Source organism: Cheilinus undulatus, linkage group 13 (assembly GCF_018320785.1).
Source record: "Cheilinus undulatus linkage group 13, ASM1832078v1, whole genome shotgun sequence".
NCBI classification, from domain to species: domain Eukaryota; kingdom Metazoa; phylum Chordata; class Actinopteri; order Labriformes; family Labridae; genus Cheilinus; species Cheilinus undulatus.
The window spans coordinates 30,645,772-30,666,753 of record NC_054877.1 but is presented as its reverse complement, the minus strand read 5'-3'; the positions used below and the strand labels follow the sequence as shown (position 1 = coordinate 30,666,753).

At 39.8% G+C, this 20,982-nt stretch overlaps 1 protein-coding gene across 1 annotated transcript; it reads left to right on the top strand.

The window, feature by feature from the left end:
- Positions 1 to 3,796: 3,796 nt before the first annotated feature.
- Positions 3,797 to 20,982, top strand: LOC121519778 (tyrosine-protein kinase ABL2-like). Its single transcript, XM_041802677.1, has 11 exons — positions 3,797 to 4,273; positions 9,201 to 9,288; positions 10,254 to 10,355; positions 14,479 to 14,544; positions 14,654 to 14,682; positions 14,782 to 14,919; positions 15,240 to 15,326; positions 17,232 to 17,306; positions 17,441 to 17,547; positions 19,224 to 19,404; positions 19,501 to 20,982. The coding sequence occupies exons 1-11, from the start codon at positions 4,115 to 4,117 to the stop codon at positions 20,488 to 20,490; spliced, it is 2,022 nt and encodes a 673-aa protein (XP_041658611.1). The 5' UTR covers positions 3,797 to 4,114; the 3' UTR covers positions 20,491 to 20,982.

Below are 20,982 nucleotides of genomic sequence, written 5' to 3'. Positions count from 1 at the left end.
TACAACTAAACACCACCCATAGCTACTGCCCTATGGCCCTCAAATGACGCTGATTGGTCAGGCCTGTTCTCAGATGGAGCACAATCGTTTTAGAGCTTTGCAAGATGGATTTGCCTGATGACAGACGTAGAATCTGGCCAATCCATCTGCTGTGCAAGGTTTCCCACCGGTATATCGGACACAGAAAGCATTTTTAAACACAAAAAAAGATATTTAAAAGTGTGCCTTATACATTTACAATTTATGGTAATTTCTATTTATGGTCATTTCTCAAAGTGATTCACTTGACTTACTTATCTCTTCATAACCCTAGTTTTTAATTCCAGTTGTTTTCTATGGAGGTCCTGCAGAAACATGGATTCATGAAAAAAGAGAAACCAACCCATGCTCAAGGGAAATGCTTTTGTGCTCTGGCAAAAGTTTTGAGGTAAACTCAGAGATGTTTCTGGCTCATAAAAACATGGTACAAAGGCAGTGACTACCATCAATTGCAAAAAAAAAAAAAAACATCTCCAGCATATACGACACTTTTCTGTGAGCACCCCCCACGCCCTTTTTTCCTGTTATCAATATCAGGACTTTTTTGTCATGCTAGGATTCTTGGATAATTTTCTGATGAGCCAGAAAAAAAACGCAAGCTGGTAACTGTGATATGCCAGAATACAACACTATATACTGCCACATCGAGGTGAAGATAAGCATTTTCCATGCTTGTGTTTAGTTCTTGCAACTTTATGAATAGGTGATAACCATGTCACAACTGTGTGCGATCAATGATTACTTCTAGGAAAATTTAGTTAATAAAATGTAGAGATGGATGTCTGCTTCAGGCTTCCGTACTAATGGTATTGCAAAAAGTGTTAAAATTTGTCTCTGCAGTATTGATTTTTTCATTAAGGAAAGAATCTTCAAGAATAATTCTAGATGATGATGTTTCTTTGTATGATCTGCTCTGAGGTCAGTTTTATAATCAAATTGTACTTCTTTGATTTGGAAGCGCTGATCTAAGATGTGGAGTCTTAAGAAAACTTTGAGGGCAAATCTTCTCGTCTCTACCAGTCGTGATCAGTCTGTGTGATTTTATTTTTTTATCCTCGTGTGTAGATTTGTGAGTGTGTTCTTGACAGGTGTCATTGGTTTTTCATTTGATCTCAGGAGCTTTTGATGTGACTGTGTGTCAAGAACTGTTGTGAGGCTGACTATCCTTAGAGCAGCCTGTAACTGTACTGTATGTGTGGTCTGCCTTGTAAATAAAAAAGATACTTTAACAGTGCTAATGCTTGGAGAACATTCTTCTCAATCTGGTTTAATTTCCTGATCAAAGAGCGGGCACATTAACACGTTTGACTTCTTTGAAATATTTCTCTCTAACATAAACACAGGAAAGAGCAGATGTCACTTTGAGAAGCTTTCAACTACATCCAAAGTGAAAGGAGTACTACTCTGCTTTTGAAAACAACTGTGAAGAATCTCTGCTGTGGCTCTGGTCATAGCAGCTTAAAGTTGATGAGTATAACTACAGATTCAACACTCGGAGGTTTTGAAAAGCCTGCGTTACAAGCATGATGTTTGAAAGCTTTAAACCAGGCAGGGATTCTAATCAAAGTTCCTTTCAAGCAGCAGTACTTTTTTATCTTCAGGTGTGTAACACAATTTTGAGTCTAGCCCAACAGAAAACATTTCATTTTTTATGTAGCAGGTTTTACAATTAAGAACTTTATCTCTCACTCTCTAATTAGCCTTATTTCTTAAGCCTTAATTCAGATAGGACAGTGGTTAGAGACAATGGGAAGAAACAGTGGGGAATGGCATGCAGGACAGGAGCCACAGATAAACAGCCTCTGTATGTGCACCTCACATACAGAGGCTGTTTATCTGTGGCTCATGCAGGACAGGAGCCACAGATAAACAGCCTCTGTATGTGCACCTCACATACAGAGGCTGTTTATCTGTGGCTCATGCAGGACAGGAGCCACAGATAAACAGCCTCTGTATGTGAGGTGCACAAACTTAACCATGAGTTCACTGGGGCTCCCAAGTTTCCAGCATTTGATCAAGCAGTATATTAATGAATGGAACTACGTTTAGATAGCAGCTTAATCAGAAGGTATTCTGATGTCACGTGCCAGCCTACAAGCTGTCATTGGCAATCTAATAATATGGAGGTTTTGAAAGCTTGATGTATGCTATTTCATGCAATAGAACACAGTGTTCTGATAGATTTGTATGTCTAAGGTGATCTCTGCATCACAACATTATATATTCTTTTTATCTTGTAGCCCTTTACTGATCTGGGTTTATGGAGGAGTGGCCAGACAAAAGCCTCCCCTCAGTGAAAAAAAACACCAGTGTGCAAAAAGTGCTTAGAATAGTCACATGACTATAAAAGTGCTATATAAGCTCTGGTGTTTTCACTGTTTCTTTTTACCTAGCTGAAGCTCTCTGACAGTTCCCCTGCTTAATTTTATTATATTTTTTGGGCTCTTGTCTTTATTTAGAGCAGCTGAAGAGAGACAGGAAATATGGGGAGAGAGGGAGTAGGGGAAGAAATGCACCAAACAGTGCCAAGACCAGGAATTCACCCCAGTGTGGCTGAGAGACAGCAGACTCCACAATAGCTGCTCTGTGCCACCTGTCTGGACTGACCCTGTTGACCCTAGAGCAGTGTTTCCCAACAATTTTTCCTTGGAGCCCCCCCCCCCCCCCCCACACACACACACACACACACACTCGTGCTCCTAAGAAAAGCAGAGCCCCACCAGGACCCAAGTGGGAAGAAAAAGTGACACACTGCCATCAAAATCAACATAGATTTGAATTGTTTCACTGATAAAACCCTAAAAAAGGCCTGAGCATGCTTTTCTTATCAAAATATCTCTGTATAAACAACTTAGTAACTGCTTATCATGGGTTTAGTAATATTTGTAAATCTAATTTTGGCAGCCTCAGAGCAGACAAAGCCTTAAGCCCTCCTTAAGATCTTTGCCCCCCCCCAAAGGGGTCCTGGACCCTAGGTTTGGAACCAATGCCCTAGAGTACCATTATTTTTTGAGCTTGTTCTTTGGCCCTCCTGTATAAAACAAGAAACCAAACTTCCACTTGTAAATGAAATGTTTGATTCTGAGACTGTATGATTTCAGAGCACCCGCCCTCTCCACAGAGGATGAACTCATCTGAATCAGCCAGCAGCATGACCTATTTCTTTCTCTTTTTTGGTGCCTTTAGCGTCACACATTTGTGTTGACTGTTGTACTATGGACTGAATGAGTCACAGCCATCTTTACTTTTCGGTCATGTTTAATTTATCTCATGACTCATGATTAAGCCTCCTCTTGTGCTCAATCACTGTCAGCGACTATGAAGTGAGCTGATCTCACCTGTCCCTACTCAGTGATGTCAGCACGGATAACATGCGTGATGATGTCATCTGATAATTCCTGTTGGGCTGAGTAACGCAGGCTCTTCTCGTGTGAGTGTTTTTAGATGCAGAATGTGTTTGTGGAAGTCAGCCTTGTTGCTAGCTGATTTATGATGTCTGACATGCTATAGGCCTGAGCTGTATATCCCTGTGTGAGTGTGTAGAGCTTTATATAGCCACAGTTATCCAGGAAGGAGGAATGCCCTGCATGCCAGTGACCATATTTGAACAGGCTGTCTGCACACACTGTCTCTACACTGTAACTTACACACACTCAAACACTCACCTCTTCTTCATCTTTATGCTATGGTTGTAGTTACACTGAATCACCACTATCAGGCAATGTAATACCTCCTCTAGTAGTAACAGGGGGGCCTCCACTTCTTTTCTGACGTACGGGGAGCCAAACTTCTCTCTCTCTTTCCAGCACTTTCTGGTTTCTTCTCTCCAACGGTCTGTTCTGCTGACTGACAACATCCACTCCAACCCTGCGGAGGATAAACCTCTCCACCTCTCCTTATTTCTTCTGCTTCTTTCGCTCTGAGTGGATCTGTAAAACTTTTTGTGGGGGGGGAAGAGAAGAGAAAGGAAGAGAGGAGTTGGTGGGTTGAACCTGCACCCTTTTGGACTGCTGTCACTGTCTTTGTGTGCATTTGTGTATGAGTGCGTGTGTATGTGTGCGTTAGTCAGTATGCCATGTCGTCCCCTGGCTCGTCGTTTGTGCAGATAAAGCATGAGGATCTGCTCTTCTATGAGAACTGTGGAGGAGGGAGCTTTGGGAGCGTCTACAGAGCCCTCTGGATTTCTCAGGACAAGGAGGTGGCTGTGAAGAAGCTTCTGAAGATCGACAAAGAGGTAAGACACAAAAACACGCTTCAGCAGCAGAGACATATAAATCTAAATTATTCATAGATCAGAGACTTTTCTCAAATGCCCTCTAATTTAAAAAGAATCAGTTTACTTTAAAGCTCCTGAGAGGAACTTTCACTTTTGTATTGATTTTGGTGCCCCCTGTGGACAAAGCAGGCATTTTTCATGATCATGTCCTATTTTAACCCCTCTTCAAATGAGTAAGGGTGAGTGAACTGATTTGAGACAGTTTGTCCATTAGTCCTCAAGTGTGTCGTGTCATGTTTTCCTCCCCTGATCTAGTCAAAATTTCCCCAACCTCTAATTGTCAACAGTGATAATTTTGTCAACTAAAACTATGACTAAACATGTTTGTTGATTACCTCTTTTCCATGAGGAAGACGAGGTTATGACTACCTTAAAATAGATCTTTGATGTTGAGGAAAATGAAGTTTAATTTTCATTAAAGCAACTAAAACAAGACTAAAATGCTAGTGCTGGACTGCATTCAAAATCTATTGTGTATTTAAAAAACTGTATTTTAAAGTAGGTTGAGTATTGATAGTTTATTCATATTGTTTTACATCTATGTTAGTTTTACAGTATGGCTAATGTATTGATAAATATCCATGCAGATCCCTATGAGAACATTATTTTTGGCCTTTCCTTCAGCATAGCAATTTCTGCCATTGCAGTTTTTGACAAAATTGTCCATAATTTCCAAAGTTTAAGTCATTTGCTTGAAATGTTGGGAAATTTTGCCATTAAATTTCATGGAAGTTTTTTTTTAAGTTTCTTTCATAGAATTTGGGAAAATGAATTTTTAAATTTAGGGGAATATCATCCTTTATAATTTCCCTGAATATACATGGAAACTCTAGGGGATTTGTTTCAGTGTTTTGGGGATTTTTGTTTTTTTATCTTCTATAACTTTCCATGTAATTTTGGAGGAATTTATTTGTAAATTTTTGGTGGACTGTGCTTGAAATTTTTCAGGAATTTTCATGTTTTTTTTTTTTTTTAACTTTTAGCTACTTTCATGGGAATTTTGTGAAATGAACTTGTAAATTTTGTGGAATACAATCCTTTTTTCCTGAATTTTCATGGACACTTAAGGGGATTTGTCTGAATGTTTGGGGTATTTTTTTCATAATTTTCCATGAAATTATGGAGGAATTTATTTGTAAATTTTTGGTGGACTTTGCTTGACATTTTACAGGAATTTTCATGGATTTTTTTTATAACTTTTAGGTACTTTCATGGGAATTTTGTGAAATTAACTAGTATATTTTGTGGAATACCGGGATTTGTTTGGATTTGTTTGCGGGAATTTGTTTTAGAGTTTTCCATAACTTTCAATGGAATTTTTTTTTGTTTTGTTTTTTGTAAATTTTAGGTGGAATTTGAGTGCAATTTTCTTGGTGGAAATTCCTTGAACATTTTATGGAATTTTCATGGAAGTTTTTAAATTTGTATTTTATTTTAGGTACTTTCACAGGAATTTTGGGAATTTATTTGGGAATTTTGAGGAATGTGATCCTTTGTAATTTCCTGAATTTTTATGGACACTTTAGGGAATTGTTTGGATGTTAAGGGGAAAATTTTGTAAATGTTCCATAATATTCTATGGATTCTTGGAGAAATTAAAGATTGGGGTGGAAATTGATCGGAAATTTGTGAGGGAAATTTGCTTAGAAAATCTCAAGGATTGGATTTATTGGGAAAAACAATCTAAATCTTTAGGCTTTTTCAGAAAGTCTCACTGGAATATGATGAGTACAGGAAATTTGGATTTTTTATGGGATTTGAAAAAAAATATTTAAGAACTTACACCATACTTTTATGTGTTGGAAATTTTAAGGATTTTTTTTTATGTTTTTGAAATCTCAAATAATTTAAAGGAAATTTTCAGACTGACATTTTTCTGATGAAAATGATGTCTGCAATATTCCTATCAGACACTCCTGGGGCCTTGTCATCTCACCACTTCTCTTTTTGCCCATCAGTGTAAGCAACAAAAATAGGAACGGTGGTGACTGGTTGTGTGGCTTTACACAGCACTTCTTACGTGCTCACAGGATACTACAGTAAGAATGAATGCAATCTCCTCGTGTGCATATTTACGTTAATTAATGTAAACTATCTTAAATTATCTCATCTACCTTGTGCAAATCTGCCCACATCCTTGCATGTTTAATACTTCTGATCATGTCTAGTCAGCATTCTTAAACCCTTGCAACCATACTTTTGATTCACACAAACTTGTGTGTATTAAAAAATACCCAACAAAGCCATTACACGTCTAAATGATTTTTATACCTTTCTTCAGTGTTTTTTAAATTTTTTTTTTATACTTAATGTTTATTTCCTGTACATTGAGAGACAATCTAACTGGTGTCCAAGTCCTTGTTGCGTGAGCATACTTGGCCAATAAAGCTGATTCTGATTCAGTCTGATCACATTGTTAGCCATACTTTCTGACCAGTAACCTAATCTTGCTGTCCTGTAACAGTCAAACATGTCTCACTGTGGATCTTTGCCATGGAGAATGTAAACAAAGACTATTTTACCTGTCACCTAACAGGAATGGTTCCAAGCACTGTAATAATGCTACATCATAAAAATAATCAGTCTAATTGCTGATGGTCTATACTGTTTTGTAGCTCATGTAGAGACATCAGTATTCATTTTAGTTTAGTGTTAACTGTAGAATGAAAAAAAACCCTAAAAACTCCTCACAGGAGCTTTGATGTTTCTGATTCTCTTCAGACTCATACTCCCATAAACTCCCTCCCTGTCTCCTCCCCCGTTGTCCGCCATTGAACGTGTGTTTATCTTAAACATACCTCTCCTTGTCCCCGCTCCCTGCTCTCTTTGTGGATGGAGCAGATTTATTTATGCCAGACCTCCCTCGTTCCTCTCATTGTGCTTCAGGGCGAGGTGTGCGGTCATTCAGGGCTTTATGCACTTCACATCAGACCAGCTGGTTCTCTGAGAGTTTTTCCTTCAAGGTTGCTGACCCTGAGCAGGCAGGAAACAGTCTGGAGTTAGGCTGACATGTGGGAGAGATGGGAATTATATAACTGCTGTAGAAACAGGGTTAAACAATCAAATGTAAAGTGTTATTTCTCTCTTACTCACCATCTCAAACAAACACAGCATAAGCAGGGTGTGCAGACATGCTTTAATGTTAGTTTAATAGTCTTTGAAAGCAGTTCATTTGTTAAAATAAAAGTATGGACCATGATAACAACTTTGCACAAACAGAACATTCACAGATTGAAAAAGAAGTAATCAGGAACACATCTTTACCTCTACTTAAAATTAAAGCTGCTTCAGCTATAAATGTTACATTGATTAAAATATCTCCTTATTTAACTCTGTTAGTGAACACAGAACATTCACTTTGTTGTCCTTTTTATCCTGGGTGTTTCGTGCCTAGTGTCTTTGCACTGTAAAATGTAAAAGCACTTTTCGAGCCATGTTAAAAAATATTCTACGTCTTAAGTTTTACTTTCTTGATATGTGCATTTGATTATTATCCAGGATTTTCCAATATTTTGCCGCATTCATTTTACCCTCTACATTTACAGTTCTTCCAGGGCCAGCTTCCCTACAGCGTCCCTACAGTATGATGCTGCCACCACTGTACTTCACAGTGGGGATGGTGTATTTTTGTGATAAGCAGTGTTTGGACTCTGTCAGGCAAGACACAGTGTCTTGCCTGATGGCCACAAAGCACCATTTTGATCTCATCAGACCAAATTAACTTTCTTCTGATCATGGAGACTCCCACATGCATTTTTGTCAACTAGTGGATATTTAATCTGAGTTCTCTTTAACGGTGGCTTTCTCTTTGCCGCTCTTCCATAAAGCTTTGACAGCTGAAGAATCTGGCAACAGTTACTGTATACAGAGTCTGAAGTTTGTAACTCTTTCAAAGTAGTCATAAGTGTCTTGATGGCATCTGTCACTTGTCTCCTTTTTGCATGGTCACTCAGTTTGTGAGGACGGCCTGATCTAGGCAGACTTACACATGTGTCATATTCCTACTATTTTGTGATGATGGGTTTAACAGAACTCACCTCTGTTGAATGAGGTCAGCCACTGTAAAGGGGGTGAATATTTATGCAATCACTGATTTTTACCTTTTATATTTTTGTTTATTAGACATTACTTTGTGGAAGTCTGTTTTCACTTTAACATAAAAGAGGATATATATATATATATATATATATATATATTTTTTTTTTTTTAAAGCAAAATTATATTGACCATGATTGATGGATGTATGAAATAAATTAAAGGGTAAACCATCCAAGGGGGTGAATACTTTTTATACACACTGTAGGTATTGGAATCAACCCTATTTTTTTTTTTTTTACACTCAACTCATCTTTACTGTCTGGAAAGAACATGCAATACTTAAAACTTATAGTGCAAAACGTGAAAATTTTCATTACTTTTCTTTTCTTTTTTTTTTTTTCCTTTTGATAAGTATTGTGATGTCAAGATCCCTCCCAGCTGGGGACATAACATGATTTTTAACAGCAGTTTTTCTTGAGCGATTTCATGCCATGGATGGTCAGTTATTTTGTTGCCTGGCAACAGTAACATACTCCACATACACAGAGGGTATGACCTGTATGTCAGCTCTGATTAATGGCATGTTTGTCACTGCGGTGTGGAAGTCTTTATTCTGAGAGTGGACCTGAGGTATGAAAGAGGGTCAGACTTTAGTTCAGGGAAACACCATCAAGAGAAACTTTTAACTCAATTACAAGTCAGAGCTTCGATATTTTACAAACTCTCATTTTTTCAGCAATGCTTTCCCCTTTTTTCTCTATAAAGCTATGTTTTCTTCCCAGTGTCAGATATTAGAAACATCAAAGAGTTTTCCTCTGTTTTACTTTTCTCTCTCCCTCTCCTGCAGGCTGAAATTCTTAGCGTCCTGAGTCATAAGAACATCATTCAATTTTATGGAGCCGTGCTGGAATCTCCCAACTATGGCATTGTCACAGGTCAGACGCCACTAGTGTGTGATCGATGTGTTTGTGCAAGAGTTTTATGCGTCCTTAAATATGTCCTCACAAGAACAAAAACGATGGCTTTTTGCTGCAAATTCATCCTTTCCTCCCAGTGTAGCGTTTTATATTCAAAGTCCCCTAGAAAATCAGATATGCACTGTTGTCTTTTTGAGCTGCAGCCTTGGAACAACATTAGGGTGAATGTCGGCTAAAGTGAAACGGGAATCATGAAAGGTTGTCCTCTCTTATAAAGCTATACAACTGTGTATTTTAGTTTTATTAGTGTGCATTTGATCCTGGATGTCCCACTTAAGGACGTGTTTGCACATGCTCCAGTGTTTATGTGTGTAGACTTCAAGTGCTGGTTCTTGCTCAGTTTCCTGGCAGGACATTTGAAACTGAGACCAGCATGTTTGAATGTGGTAGTAATCCTGGATGGAGTCATATGGTTGGTAAAAAGTATAACACACCAGCAACAATTCCCTCTACAGCTGAGTGCAGTGTTGACTAAAAATAAAAAAGTACAGTTGGAAAGGAGAAGTGTTTCGGGAGATGCATGTTGGTCTAGTCTAAACACGTTTGCATCCATTTCAAGTGACAGGTTTGTGTGTTTTGTGATCACTAGACCCTCAAAGAAGGCTTTTGCTTGGATATTGTCCACGGTCCATTTTTTTTGTCTCTTTGAAATGTCAGACTGAACAGGAAAAAGGGATAGGTTAAAGGTCAGAGATAATCTGGATTAAACGGTCAGTGTGTGAAAGTTGTTAGTGTTTCCACTGTGTACTGTTCTGTGTGGTGGGCGGGGCTTAACTGTTTGAAATGTCTTTAACACTTTACTATAGAAAATATCATAGATACAGGAAATAATTGCTCTGTTACTGCACTGAAAAGTTGATATTAGCTCTCCTATATCCTGACTTCTCTCATTCTTACCATTATTTTTCTGTACGTGGTTACAGAGTATGCTAGTGGAGGATCTCTCTATGAGTACCTTTCCAGTGAGCAGAGCGAGGAGATGGACATGGAGCAGATCATGGCATGGGCCATACAGATAGCCAAAGGTATGCCTGAAAGAATAATGATGATAAAATGTCTTTCTGTTGAAGTTGTAAATTGCAAAATCTGTATGAGAGGTAGGGCTACTGACACACAAGAGCACATCCAAAGGGGTCACCCCATAGGAGTCCTTTAACAGTGATTGGCTATTTGCCTCATCAGAGGTGGGACTTGTGCTAAAACCAACAGTGTTGAAACAGGTAGGCAGATACCTTTCTTTCCATTTCATTGTTCAGTCTTTGTTTCATGCTCAAATTGTAATCTTTCGTTACACATCTTCTTTTTTGAGTCTTAAAAAATAATTCAAATTTTAAACAGGGTGAGAAAGAGGGAAAACTCAAACCCATTAGTATAAATGATCAAGGTTCAGGGACACATGATAGTTCTAAAACTTTAAAGTTCATAGATCTAGACAATTTAAAAATACATCTTTTCACACTGGGTTGTGCTTCCTTCGGGAGTTCTTGGTATGTATTTAATGTTTCTAGTCCTATGAGGGATAGTAGAAGCTCTCCTGCAGTTGCTCTTTTCACAAAACTCGATTATTAATGGTTTCGCACTCTTTTAATAAAGAGTAAAGATAGAAATGTATCATCTCAAATTGTATTAGATTAAGTAAATATGGTTGAGGAGACTCAATGTGTAAATAATGTTGGCGCACACACTTCAAGCCCCCTCCCTCTACATAAGTCATCACCCCCAGCTGGGCCAGCTAATAATGCATAGACCCATCTTTCTCAATCAGGGTTCTGGCATCATCAGGTATGTCTTAGAGATACTTTTAAATTCAAGGAAGAATAACCACGAATATGCAGATCATTAGCTTTTCTGGCAATTAATTGAATAATATCAATCTATTAGAATTGATAATATTTTAGTAACAATTTCCAATCTATTTGTCTTGTATTGTTTTTCTTTTCTCAGTTCTGTAAAAACATGCAAAAAAGTTTTTGTGATCTATAAGTAATATAGGCAAAGGTTGTAGAAAAGTATTTCAGAGGTATATCCTATTATTTATATAACTTAATTAATCTCCCAACAATCACTGGCATATAAAGTGTTATACTATTAATAATTTTTGTCTGGGTTGACTTGAGATTTTTTTTTTTTTAAATTCTAAATGGTGCCTTTACAGAAAACTGTTGAGAACCCCCCCCCCCCAATTCTTGTTGTAGTTTACTAGAGCTAAGTGCTTAGTCAACAGTCTTTTGAAGGTATTTGATAATCAACATGAGGGCTGTAAATTTCTAGTTTCTTCACATGTGGATATCGTAGTTATTGTCTAGACATTAATGCAAGTAACTGCAAGCACAAAGAAAGACTGCCAGGGAAACCTTCCTGTTTACTTCCGTATAAGACATAGTTTAATATGTTTATTCACTAAAATTATTATTTTCTATTTATTTTCATTGCAATACATTTTATCAAATGATAATGTATCTCTCTTCAGAGTCAATCACTACTGGTAACAGCATTAAGTGCCAGAAGAAATGGTGTCAGTCATTAACAGACATATGGTGTTGTCTTTTTTCTGATGATGGACCACAAGAACTTTTTCAGTCCAATTCTGAACTAAATCTCCTCTGAAAGTTTTGGAGATCTTAAAAAATCCTTCAAAATCATTACAGATTTCCAAAACAAAAAAAACCCCTATATTCCCTAAAATTTCCAAGACATTACCAAAAAAATATTGTGAAAATTCTTAATTGAGAAAAAATCCCTTAAAAGGGACAAGACATTTCCTGTAATCATCATTCTTTTCAGTTAAACTTTCTAAAAATGCCTAAGGATATAAATTGTTGATCCCCAAATTCCATGGAAATTATGGACTTGTTTTTTTTAATTTCCCCATAAAACCCAAACAATTCTCCTAACATGTCCATGAAAATTCAGGAAAATTACAAAAAATCATATTCAACAGAATCTATTCATAAATTTCCCAAATTCTCATGAAAGTACCTAAAAAAATAAGAATCCCTTTAAAAATCATTGAATGTTTCTAAAACAAAGTGTAATTTTCTGGAAAATGTATTAAGATTTAAATAACAATTTTCTCTCAAATTCTGTGAAAACTTCTGAAAATTTTCAAGCAATTCCCCAAAGTTTCAAACAAATTCCCCTCAAATTTCCAACTAAAATTTCCCAAAAATGTATATAGTCATGGACGAAAATATTGGCACCCCTGGAATTTTTCCAGAAAATACACCATTCCTCCAGGAAATTGTTGCAATTACAAATGTTTTTGGTATCCACATGTTTATTTCCTCCATGTACATTGGAACAACATAAAAATAAGAAGAAAAAAGACAAAATTGACATGATTTTACATAAAGCTCAAAAAATGGGCCAGACAAAATTACTGGCACCCTTTTAAAACTGTGGGTAAATCATTTTATTTCCAGCATGTGATGCTCATTTAAACTCACCTATGGCAGTAACAGGTGCTGGCAATCTAGAAATCACACCTGAAGCCAGTCAGAATGTATAAAAGTTGACTCAGCCTTTGTGTTGTGTGCCTGTGTGTCACACCAAGCATGGAGAAGAGAAAGAGGAGCCGAGAACTGTCTGAGGACTTAAGAAGCAAAATTGTGGAAAAATATGAACAATCTCAAGGTGTCAAGACCATCTCCAGAGATCTGGAAATCCCTTTGTCCACTGTGTGTAATATAATCAAGAAGTTTATAACCCATGTAACTGTGGCTAATCTCCCTGGATGTGGATGGAAGAGAAAAATTGACAAATGAATGCAGCGCAGGATAGTTGCCATGGTGGATAAACATCCTCAGTCAACTTCCACACAAACTCAGGCTGTCCTGCAGACTCAGGGTGCAAAAGTGTCAGCTCGGACCATATGTGGTCATCTGAATGAGATGAAGCGCTATGGCAGGAGACAGAGGAGAACCCCACTGCTGACAAAGAGACATAAAAAAGCCAGACTGGAGTTTGCAAAAATGCACCTGAGCAAGCCTCAATCCCTCTGGGAGAACATTTTGTGGACAGATGAGACTAAGGTAGAGCTGGAAAAGCACGTCATTCTACTGTTTACAGAAAACAGAATGAGGCCTACAAAGAAAAGAACACAATACCTACAGTCAAACATGGTGGAGGTTCAAAGATGTTTTAGGGTTATTTTGCTGCCTCTGGCACTGGGTGCCTTGACTGTGTGCAATGAATCATGAAATCTGGAGACTATCAAAATATTTTGGGCCGCAATATAGGGCCTAGTGTCAGAAAGCTGGGTCTGCATCAGAGGTCATGGGTGTTCCAGCAGGACAATGACCTAAAACATACCTCAAAAAGCACCATGAAATGGCTGGAGACAAAGCTGGAGGGTTCCGAAGTGGCCAGCAATGAGTCCGGATCTAAATCCCATTGAACACCTAAGAGATCTCAAAACTGCTGTTGCAAGAAGCACCCTTCAAATCTGAGAGACCTGGAGCAGTTTGCAAAAGAAGAGTGGTCCAGAATTCCAGTTGAGAGGTGTGAGAAGCTTGTTGATGGTTATAGGAGGCATTTGGTTTCAGTTATTTTTTCCAAGGGTGTGAAACCAAACATTAAGTTGAGGGTGCCAATAATTTTGTCCGGCCCATTTTTTGAGTTTTGTGTAAAACTATGTCAATTTTGTCTATTTTCTTTGGATTTTTTGTGTTGCTCCAATGCACATAAAGGCAATAAACACATGTATACCAAAAATATTTGTTGATTGCAACAATTTCTGGGATTAATGGTGTATTTTCTGGAAAAATTCCAGGGGTGCCAATATTTTTGTCCATGACTGTAAGTAAATCCCCCAATAATCTGAGAAAATAATGGAAAATTTTCTTGGAAAATATTTTTCGAAACAGACAAACAATTCCCCTAATATGATAATTAAGCAAAATTTCAAAGCATATTGCGCCCAATATGTTTCCCCCTAAAATTACTTACTAATTCCCCTATTTCCCATAAGCAGAATTTATTGCTATGTTCTAGGAAAGCCTAAATGTAATGCTCCTGTATGTTCATGCTGGGTCTCAAGAGGAACTCAGCTCCAAACTATTTTGCAATGAATTGCATCTTAGAGAGAAACTGTAACCTATCAGGATGAATATCAGCATGTCCTCTTATTAATGCCTGATCTCTTCACAGGGATGCATTATCTCCATGCAGAAGCTCCAGTCAAAGTCATTCACAGAGACCTCAAGTCACGAAATGGTATTAGAAAAAAATCACCCTTTTTTAAGGATCTGTAAGCTACCCTCATAAAGTATATTAATATTTGATGTCATTATTTTGACCTGTTTCTCTGCTCTCTCTCTCTCAGTGGTGATGACAGCAGACAAAGTGCTGAAGGTTTGTGCTTTTCTACATGCAAAGACAATCACATAAGTATATTTAATTTAATCAGGTAATGATGCACTTTATTCTTGGCTTTTTGTGTTTGGATTTCAGATTTGTGACTTTGGGGCGTCTAAGTTCCTCTCCCACACCACACATATGACAGTGGTTGGCACTTTTCCTTGGATGGCTCCTGAAGTTATTCAGAGTCTGCCCGTCTCTGAGACCTGTGACACGTACTCCTATGGCGTGGTGAGATAGCCATGGGTGGCAAATATCAGTAGTGTAACCCAAACATAGTACTAATATTATTCAGTTCTGTACTTCTGGTCTTGCTTTATTTCTTCATTAAGCATCAAGCTTAAATTCTTATTATATTCCGTTATTCCCTATAGCTATGCCATGTATAACAGCAGCTGTAAAAACTAAATGTCCAGAATTTCTGATTTTAATAACCCTCAAATACTAAAAACTAAAACTAAGTATTGCTGGGATTATAAATGAAATGATACCAAAGCAGCAAAAGAAAGTGTTTTCACTGAATCAACTAACGCGGTCTGTTCTTTGTACAGGTGCTGTGGGAGATGCTGACTCGGGAAGTTCCTTTCAAAGGATTTGAAGGGCTGCAGGTTGCATGGCTGGTAGTGGAAAAACAAGAGGTAAACCCCATTCTTTAAAACACACATGCATGGACACACCTTTGTGAACACCCCAGTCAGCAGTGTAGACACACCAGAGTCTGAGAAGGCTGCAGGAACAATGTGATGCTCTCATGGTTTCCACTGCGAGCTGGTAAGGCTGAGGGAGGGTATTTTTAGGCCTGATGTCAGTTCTCTGCTCTTGTAAGGCCTGGATACACAGCAGTGGAGCTCGGCCAGACTCCCCCCGCTGGCTAAAGCCTTTACGAGAGAGAGAGAGAGAGAGAGAGAGAGAGAGAGAGAAGGAAAGATTTCGGTGATAGGACGGTTGAATCAGGAGGTTTATGGGAATTGGTTGCATGACAGTTACACAGTGTACGTGTTTCAGTTATTGACGTGTTTGAATTCCCTTCAACAGCCTCACATTAGAACAAACATGCACACACAGGGGGCCAACAAACAGCTCTGAGAATATGATTCCCTGCGTAGCTCTTGGCTAATCTCCAAATACTCTCCCTAAATAACTTTCTCCCTCTCTCTCCGTTTCCCAGTCTCCCTCTGAATTTTCCCCTCCACTGCTATACCTCTCTCCTCCTGACCCTCTTTCTCGCCCTCTCTCAGCTCAGAGTCGGTGATATTTTGGATTAATCCTCAGAGAACACTGTTTCCATTTAGCACTCTACTATGGGGCCGGGGGTCTGAGTTCATTCAGACCAGTGGAGATGCCAGGGGATCTTTGATGCAGGGGAATTATTTTGGTGACTGAGATGAAGTATTATAGAAGAAGGAGCCTTTTAAATTGACTAATTTCTGCAAATTGAGTGCTCAATACTTGCACAATTTATTGAGATGATTAGGATGATGTTGATTGGCTATCAAGCTAAACTAGGACGCCGCAACAGTGTAGCTGCTTAACATCAGCACAAAGCACGATCATTGTGTTCAAACTAGTGTAATTTAACTTAACTTTGGGACAGCCATTTTCAGGTCTCTCCAGAGATGTTACATATCGGGTGCAAGTCAGGGTGCTGGCTGAGCCACTCTCGGACATTCACAGAGTTGTCCCTAGTCACTCCTGTGTTGTCTTGGCTGCATGCTTAGGATTGCTGGCATATTGGAAGGTGAACCTTTGGAGGTCTGAAGCACTGTGGAACAGGTTTTCATTGAGGGTATCTCCATTCAACTTTCCTTGAACTCCAACCTGTCTCCCTGTGCCCCACAGCATGCTGCTGCCATCACCATGCTTCACTGTTGGGATGGTACTGGGCAGGTGATCAGCAGTGCCTGGTTTCCTCCTGACATAACATTTAGAATAAAGTTCAAACAGTTCAATATTGGTTTCATCAGACCAGAGAAGCTTGTTTCTTTCAGTCCGAAAGTCCTTGAGGTGTTTTTCTGAGAACTCCAAGTGGGCTTCTTTCATGTGTTTCATGTGCCATGAAGCCCAGATCAGTGGAGGGCTGCAGGGATGTTGTCCTTCTGGAACTTTGTCCCGTCTCCACACAGGATCTCTGGAGCTCAGTCAGAATGACCATCTGGTTCTTGGTCACTTCTTTTACTAATGCCCTTCTCACCTGATTGCTTGGTTTGGCCAGGCAATCAGCTCTTGGAAGTGTCCTGGTTGTGCCAAACTTCTTCCATTTGAAATTAATAGAGGTCACTGTGCTCTTGGGAACCTTCAGTGCTGCGGGAATTTTTCTGTTGCCTTCCTCTGAACTATGCCTTGCAACAATCCCGTCTCTGAGCTCTGCATGCAGTTCCTTTGAAACTCATGACCACATTTGGACTGTAATCAAGGTGTAAAAACATCTCAGCAACAATCAAGAGAAAAGGGACGTTTCTAAAGGTTTCATTGTGTTCACATTTGTTAAAACTTGAAGTTACTGCTTCTTTTATTTGCATGGTTTTGTGTGTCTGGATTTCTAGAGGCTCACCATCCCCACCAGCTGTCCAGCAAGTTTTGCAGAGCTGATGAAGAAATGTTGGCAAGCAGACCCAAAGGTGCACTTGACAGAAAACACAGTTGTTAATATCCCCTCACAAAAATTCCATTGTCTCAATTTTACACTTCTTAAGTCTTTGAAACAGGCGTGTCAGTTGGTGACTTTGTGTTGTGTGCATGTTTTTACCTACAGGAGCGTCCACACTTCAAACAGGTGCTGGTAACCCTGGAGACCATGGCCAACGACAGCCGCTTACCGGACCAGTGTAACTCCTTCCTACATAACAAGGACCAGTGGAGGTAGACACACAAAAACATACAATTATGCAGACATCCGCAGGAAATGAGTATTCAGAATAGTCAGGATGACACATTGTGCAGTGTGTGGCCTACTGTTCTGCAAATAAAACTCCATATGCACGCACCAAATTCAACATATTGATGCACGTGCCAGCATGCACACACATGCAAACACAGCTAAAGCTCAGGGGAGAAGTTGAATGTGTGACCCTGTGCTCTACTTCAGTCTATAATAAGCTCTCTGGAAACAGACCATGGAAGAGATTCCTGCACTCCTCCTCTTTGCCCTCGCCCCACAGCAGGGAGAGCGACAGAGGGGCGGGGGGAGAGGAAGAGGAGGAAACCAGTTTAAGCTGAAGAAGAGAAGTTCAAGGATGACTAGAATTGTGTTGTGTACATGTGAAATCTAAAACACTGAATGCGAGATAAACAGAAAGGTTAGAGGGAAGCGAAAGCAGACAGTGAAGAGAGAGCAGAGGAGTGTGAGATTCTGTGCATTTTTAACACGAGTACAACAAGGCAATCAATTCTGAGTGAAGTTTTGGGAAGGGTGGAAAAACCTGGACAAGGGGAGCAGGGGTGAGGAAGATGAAGGGGCGGGATGAATGAGCAGGGAGGTATGGATGGAACACAGAAGGAGGTATTGCTGTGCGTCAGATCAGTCTATATTTAGTCGCCTTGAGTGTTTATTGTGTTGTGAGTGCAGATTCATGGGTGGTTACTTACTCTAACAGTGACATCTTGTGGTGACAAACAGTGCTGCAATTCAATATTTACACATGACACCAACTGTATTAAGTTTCAGTTTACTATACATAGTAATTAAAAACAAGATTTGAGTTTGGAATAAATTTATACAGAAAGTGGCTAAAGTCTTAGCGGGAGATTTCAAATATTTCATCAGTATGTTTCCTGAGCATCCAATAAATCATGGTGAGAAACATAATGTACCATAATGTGTATTAGGACCAACCTAAAAGATAAAAAAATAAAGAGGATCTGTTAAATTTTGAAGGGCTGCATTGTGGCTCAGGAGTTAGCACTGTTGCCTCACAGCAAAAAGGTCTGCGGTTTGCTTCCTGGTCACGCCTTTCTGTGTGTCCCCGTGCATGCATGGGTTCTCTCCGGGTACTCCGGCCACCTCCCACCACCAAAAACTTGTTTGTTAGGTTAATTGATGACTCTAAATTGGCAGGTAGGTGTGAGGATGCCTTATTGTCTGTCTCTATATGTCAACCCTGAGATTTATTTTCAAGTTCAAACAGTTGTTTATTTTGACATTATAAATTAAAAAATTGCAAGATTCTATTTTCATACATTTCTGATCACGTAAAGTTGTAAATATTTGAAAACCTGTTGGTTAATCCAAGTTTACAGAAATGTCTCTTCTAAGCAGTCTCAGGACTATGATTTTGGAGCTTTTATAAATGTCATACTGTTGTAGCAGTTGAAGTATTTGCCCAGAAAAAGTCTTTTCAAGAACTCTAGCAATACAATGTCAGCTGTAGTCCCATGGTGCACACTAGAGCAAAGGTTAAGCATTTGTCATAAAACTTACACTGCCATTTCTCCCTCGGGTTGCTGCAGTAAAGTTGCTGATAAAGCTGGGCCACATCTTCGCATACAAAGTCCCAGTAGATGACAGCTAATCTGCCTGTGTCTGTCACATCCTACAGGTGTGAAATTGAGTCAACCCTTGAGCGTCTTCGAAAGCTGGAGAGAGAACTTTACTCCAAAGAGAAAGAGCTGGAGGAGAGAGAGAGGAGGCTCAGACTGTGGGAGGAAAGGCTGATGGAGAGATCCAACATGACTCCCAGCCCAACATCCCTACTCATGGAGCGCTCAAACATCTCACCGGTGAGAACAAGTGGAGTTAAATGTTTTCAGATGCCTTTAAACAAACTCACTTTCATGATCTCTGTCTTCCTGTTACTTTTCCTCCGATACTTTTAGTTTTTCTCCCCGATGTCCATTGGTTCCTCTGGCTCGTTCTTCCGTTCGCACTCTCAGGACTCCAACAGCGCCGGTTTGAGCAGTGCAGGTGTGAGCAGTGCTGGCGTTAGCTGTCTCCTCCGCACCCTCAGCAATGGAGACACAGAGAGAGAGAGCAGCGCGGTGCTAGAGAGGGGGATAGGCTCACTTGATGGCGGAAGGCTGCACGCCATGATCCGAGGGTTGCATGGCAGGTTCGAAAATGAGGACGAAGAGGAGGACGAGGAAGAAGAAGGGACCCTGGAGGAGAAAAGCTGGGGGCAGAGGGATAGAGATGACAGTGGAGGAAGGGTGCAGGTGACACTCAGGAGCTTCCCGGGCGGAGTGGTGGAGAGGGAGGAGAGGACATGGGGGGATGGGGACAGGGAGAGAGGGGGGATGCAGAGGAGCAGGGTGACCACCATAGTCCGAGGATTCTCAGGTGGGTTTGGAGAGGGGGAGGGAGAGATGGAGAAAGAGGGAGGCTGGGAGATAGAAAAACTTGGAGACAGGCTGGAGGAGAGAGGGATGGAGGGAGGAATAGAAGGAGGGAGGCTTCCTACCATGTTTAAGGGTATTCATGGGAGTTTGGGGGGCTTGGGGGACATGCTATCCTTAGAAATGAATGACATGGGAGACATGGAGAGGATGGGTGACATAAACATGGACATGGGTGACCTGGGAGTCATGAAAGTTGTAGGTCAAGGTGTCAGGAGTGAGGTGGAGCTCAGGGGACGCAGGAGTGACATGGGCGTCAGGGTGCAGGGAGTCAGAGGTGACCTCAGTGAGGCCATTAGCCAAAAGATCAGAGGTGAAGTGGGAGTCATCGGGCACTCAGGGGTACAGGTGAGCATGCGGGCTTCGTCCAATCAGAACTCTATGAAGAGCTGCAGTGTGCGGCATGGAACCAAGATCAACATGGCATCTGCAGCCATGGACATGATGGAGCTTGACTGGTCTGACAGCGACTAGAAAATACACAAAGAGAAACACACACGCACAGAAAACACACATAGAAAAACACACAGAGGCCAAACTAGACAGAGTTTGATTGCACGTACAGTCTCTGAGCTGAAGTACGTGAAAAAAGAGCTGGTATACACACTTTTTGATATTTTTTTTATTGAACGGATAAATATTATACTCATGTGTACTGTGAAGTAGGATGGAGAGACAGATTAGATATTGTCAGAATGCCTTCACCTGTGTAATTTAATGTGCTATTAAAACTGCTGCATAACACACTGTAAGAGGTACAAGTGTTTGAAAAATAACACACTTGAATGCCGCTCTAATGATGTGATGTTTTTTTTCCTGCTTATAGAGTATCTTTTAGTATATAGATTTGATTTGTTCAAAACAAGCTTTGACTCTTTCAGTTCTAACTGTGATCTAGTGTGTGAATTTTTGGCATTTCTTCCTGTACATTTTATCATTTTTCAATAAAAGAAAAATAAAGTCTGA

Excerpts from the sequence above, each read along its gene's own strand:
- LOC121519778 (XM_041802677.1), top strand. The coding sequence starts at position 4,115 with ATGTCGTCCCCTGGCTCGTCGTTTGTGCAGATAAAGCATGAGGATCTG. Across the intron at positions 9,289-10,253 it reads CAACTATGGCATTGTCACAG|AGTATGCTAGTGGAGGATCT; the intron begins GTCAGACGCCAC and ends ACGTGGTTACAG. Across the intron at positions 14,545-14,653 it reads AGACCTCAAGTCACGAAATG|TGGTGATGACAGCAGACAAA; the intron begins GTATTAGAAAAA and ends TCTCTCTCTCAG.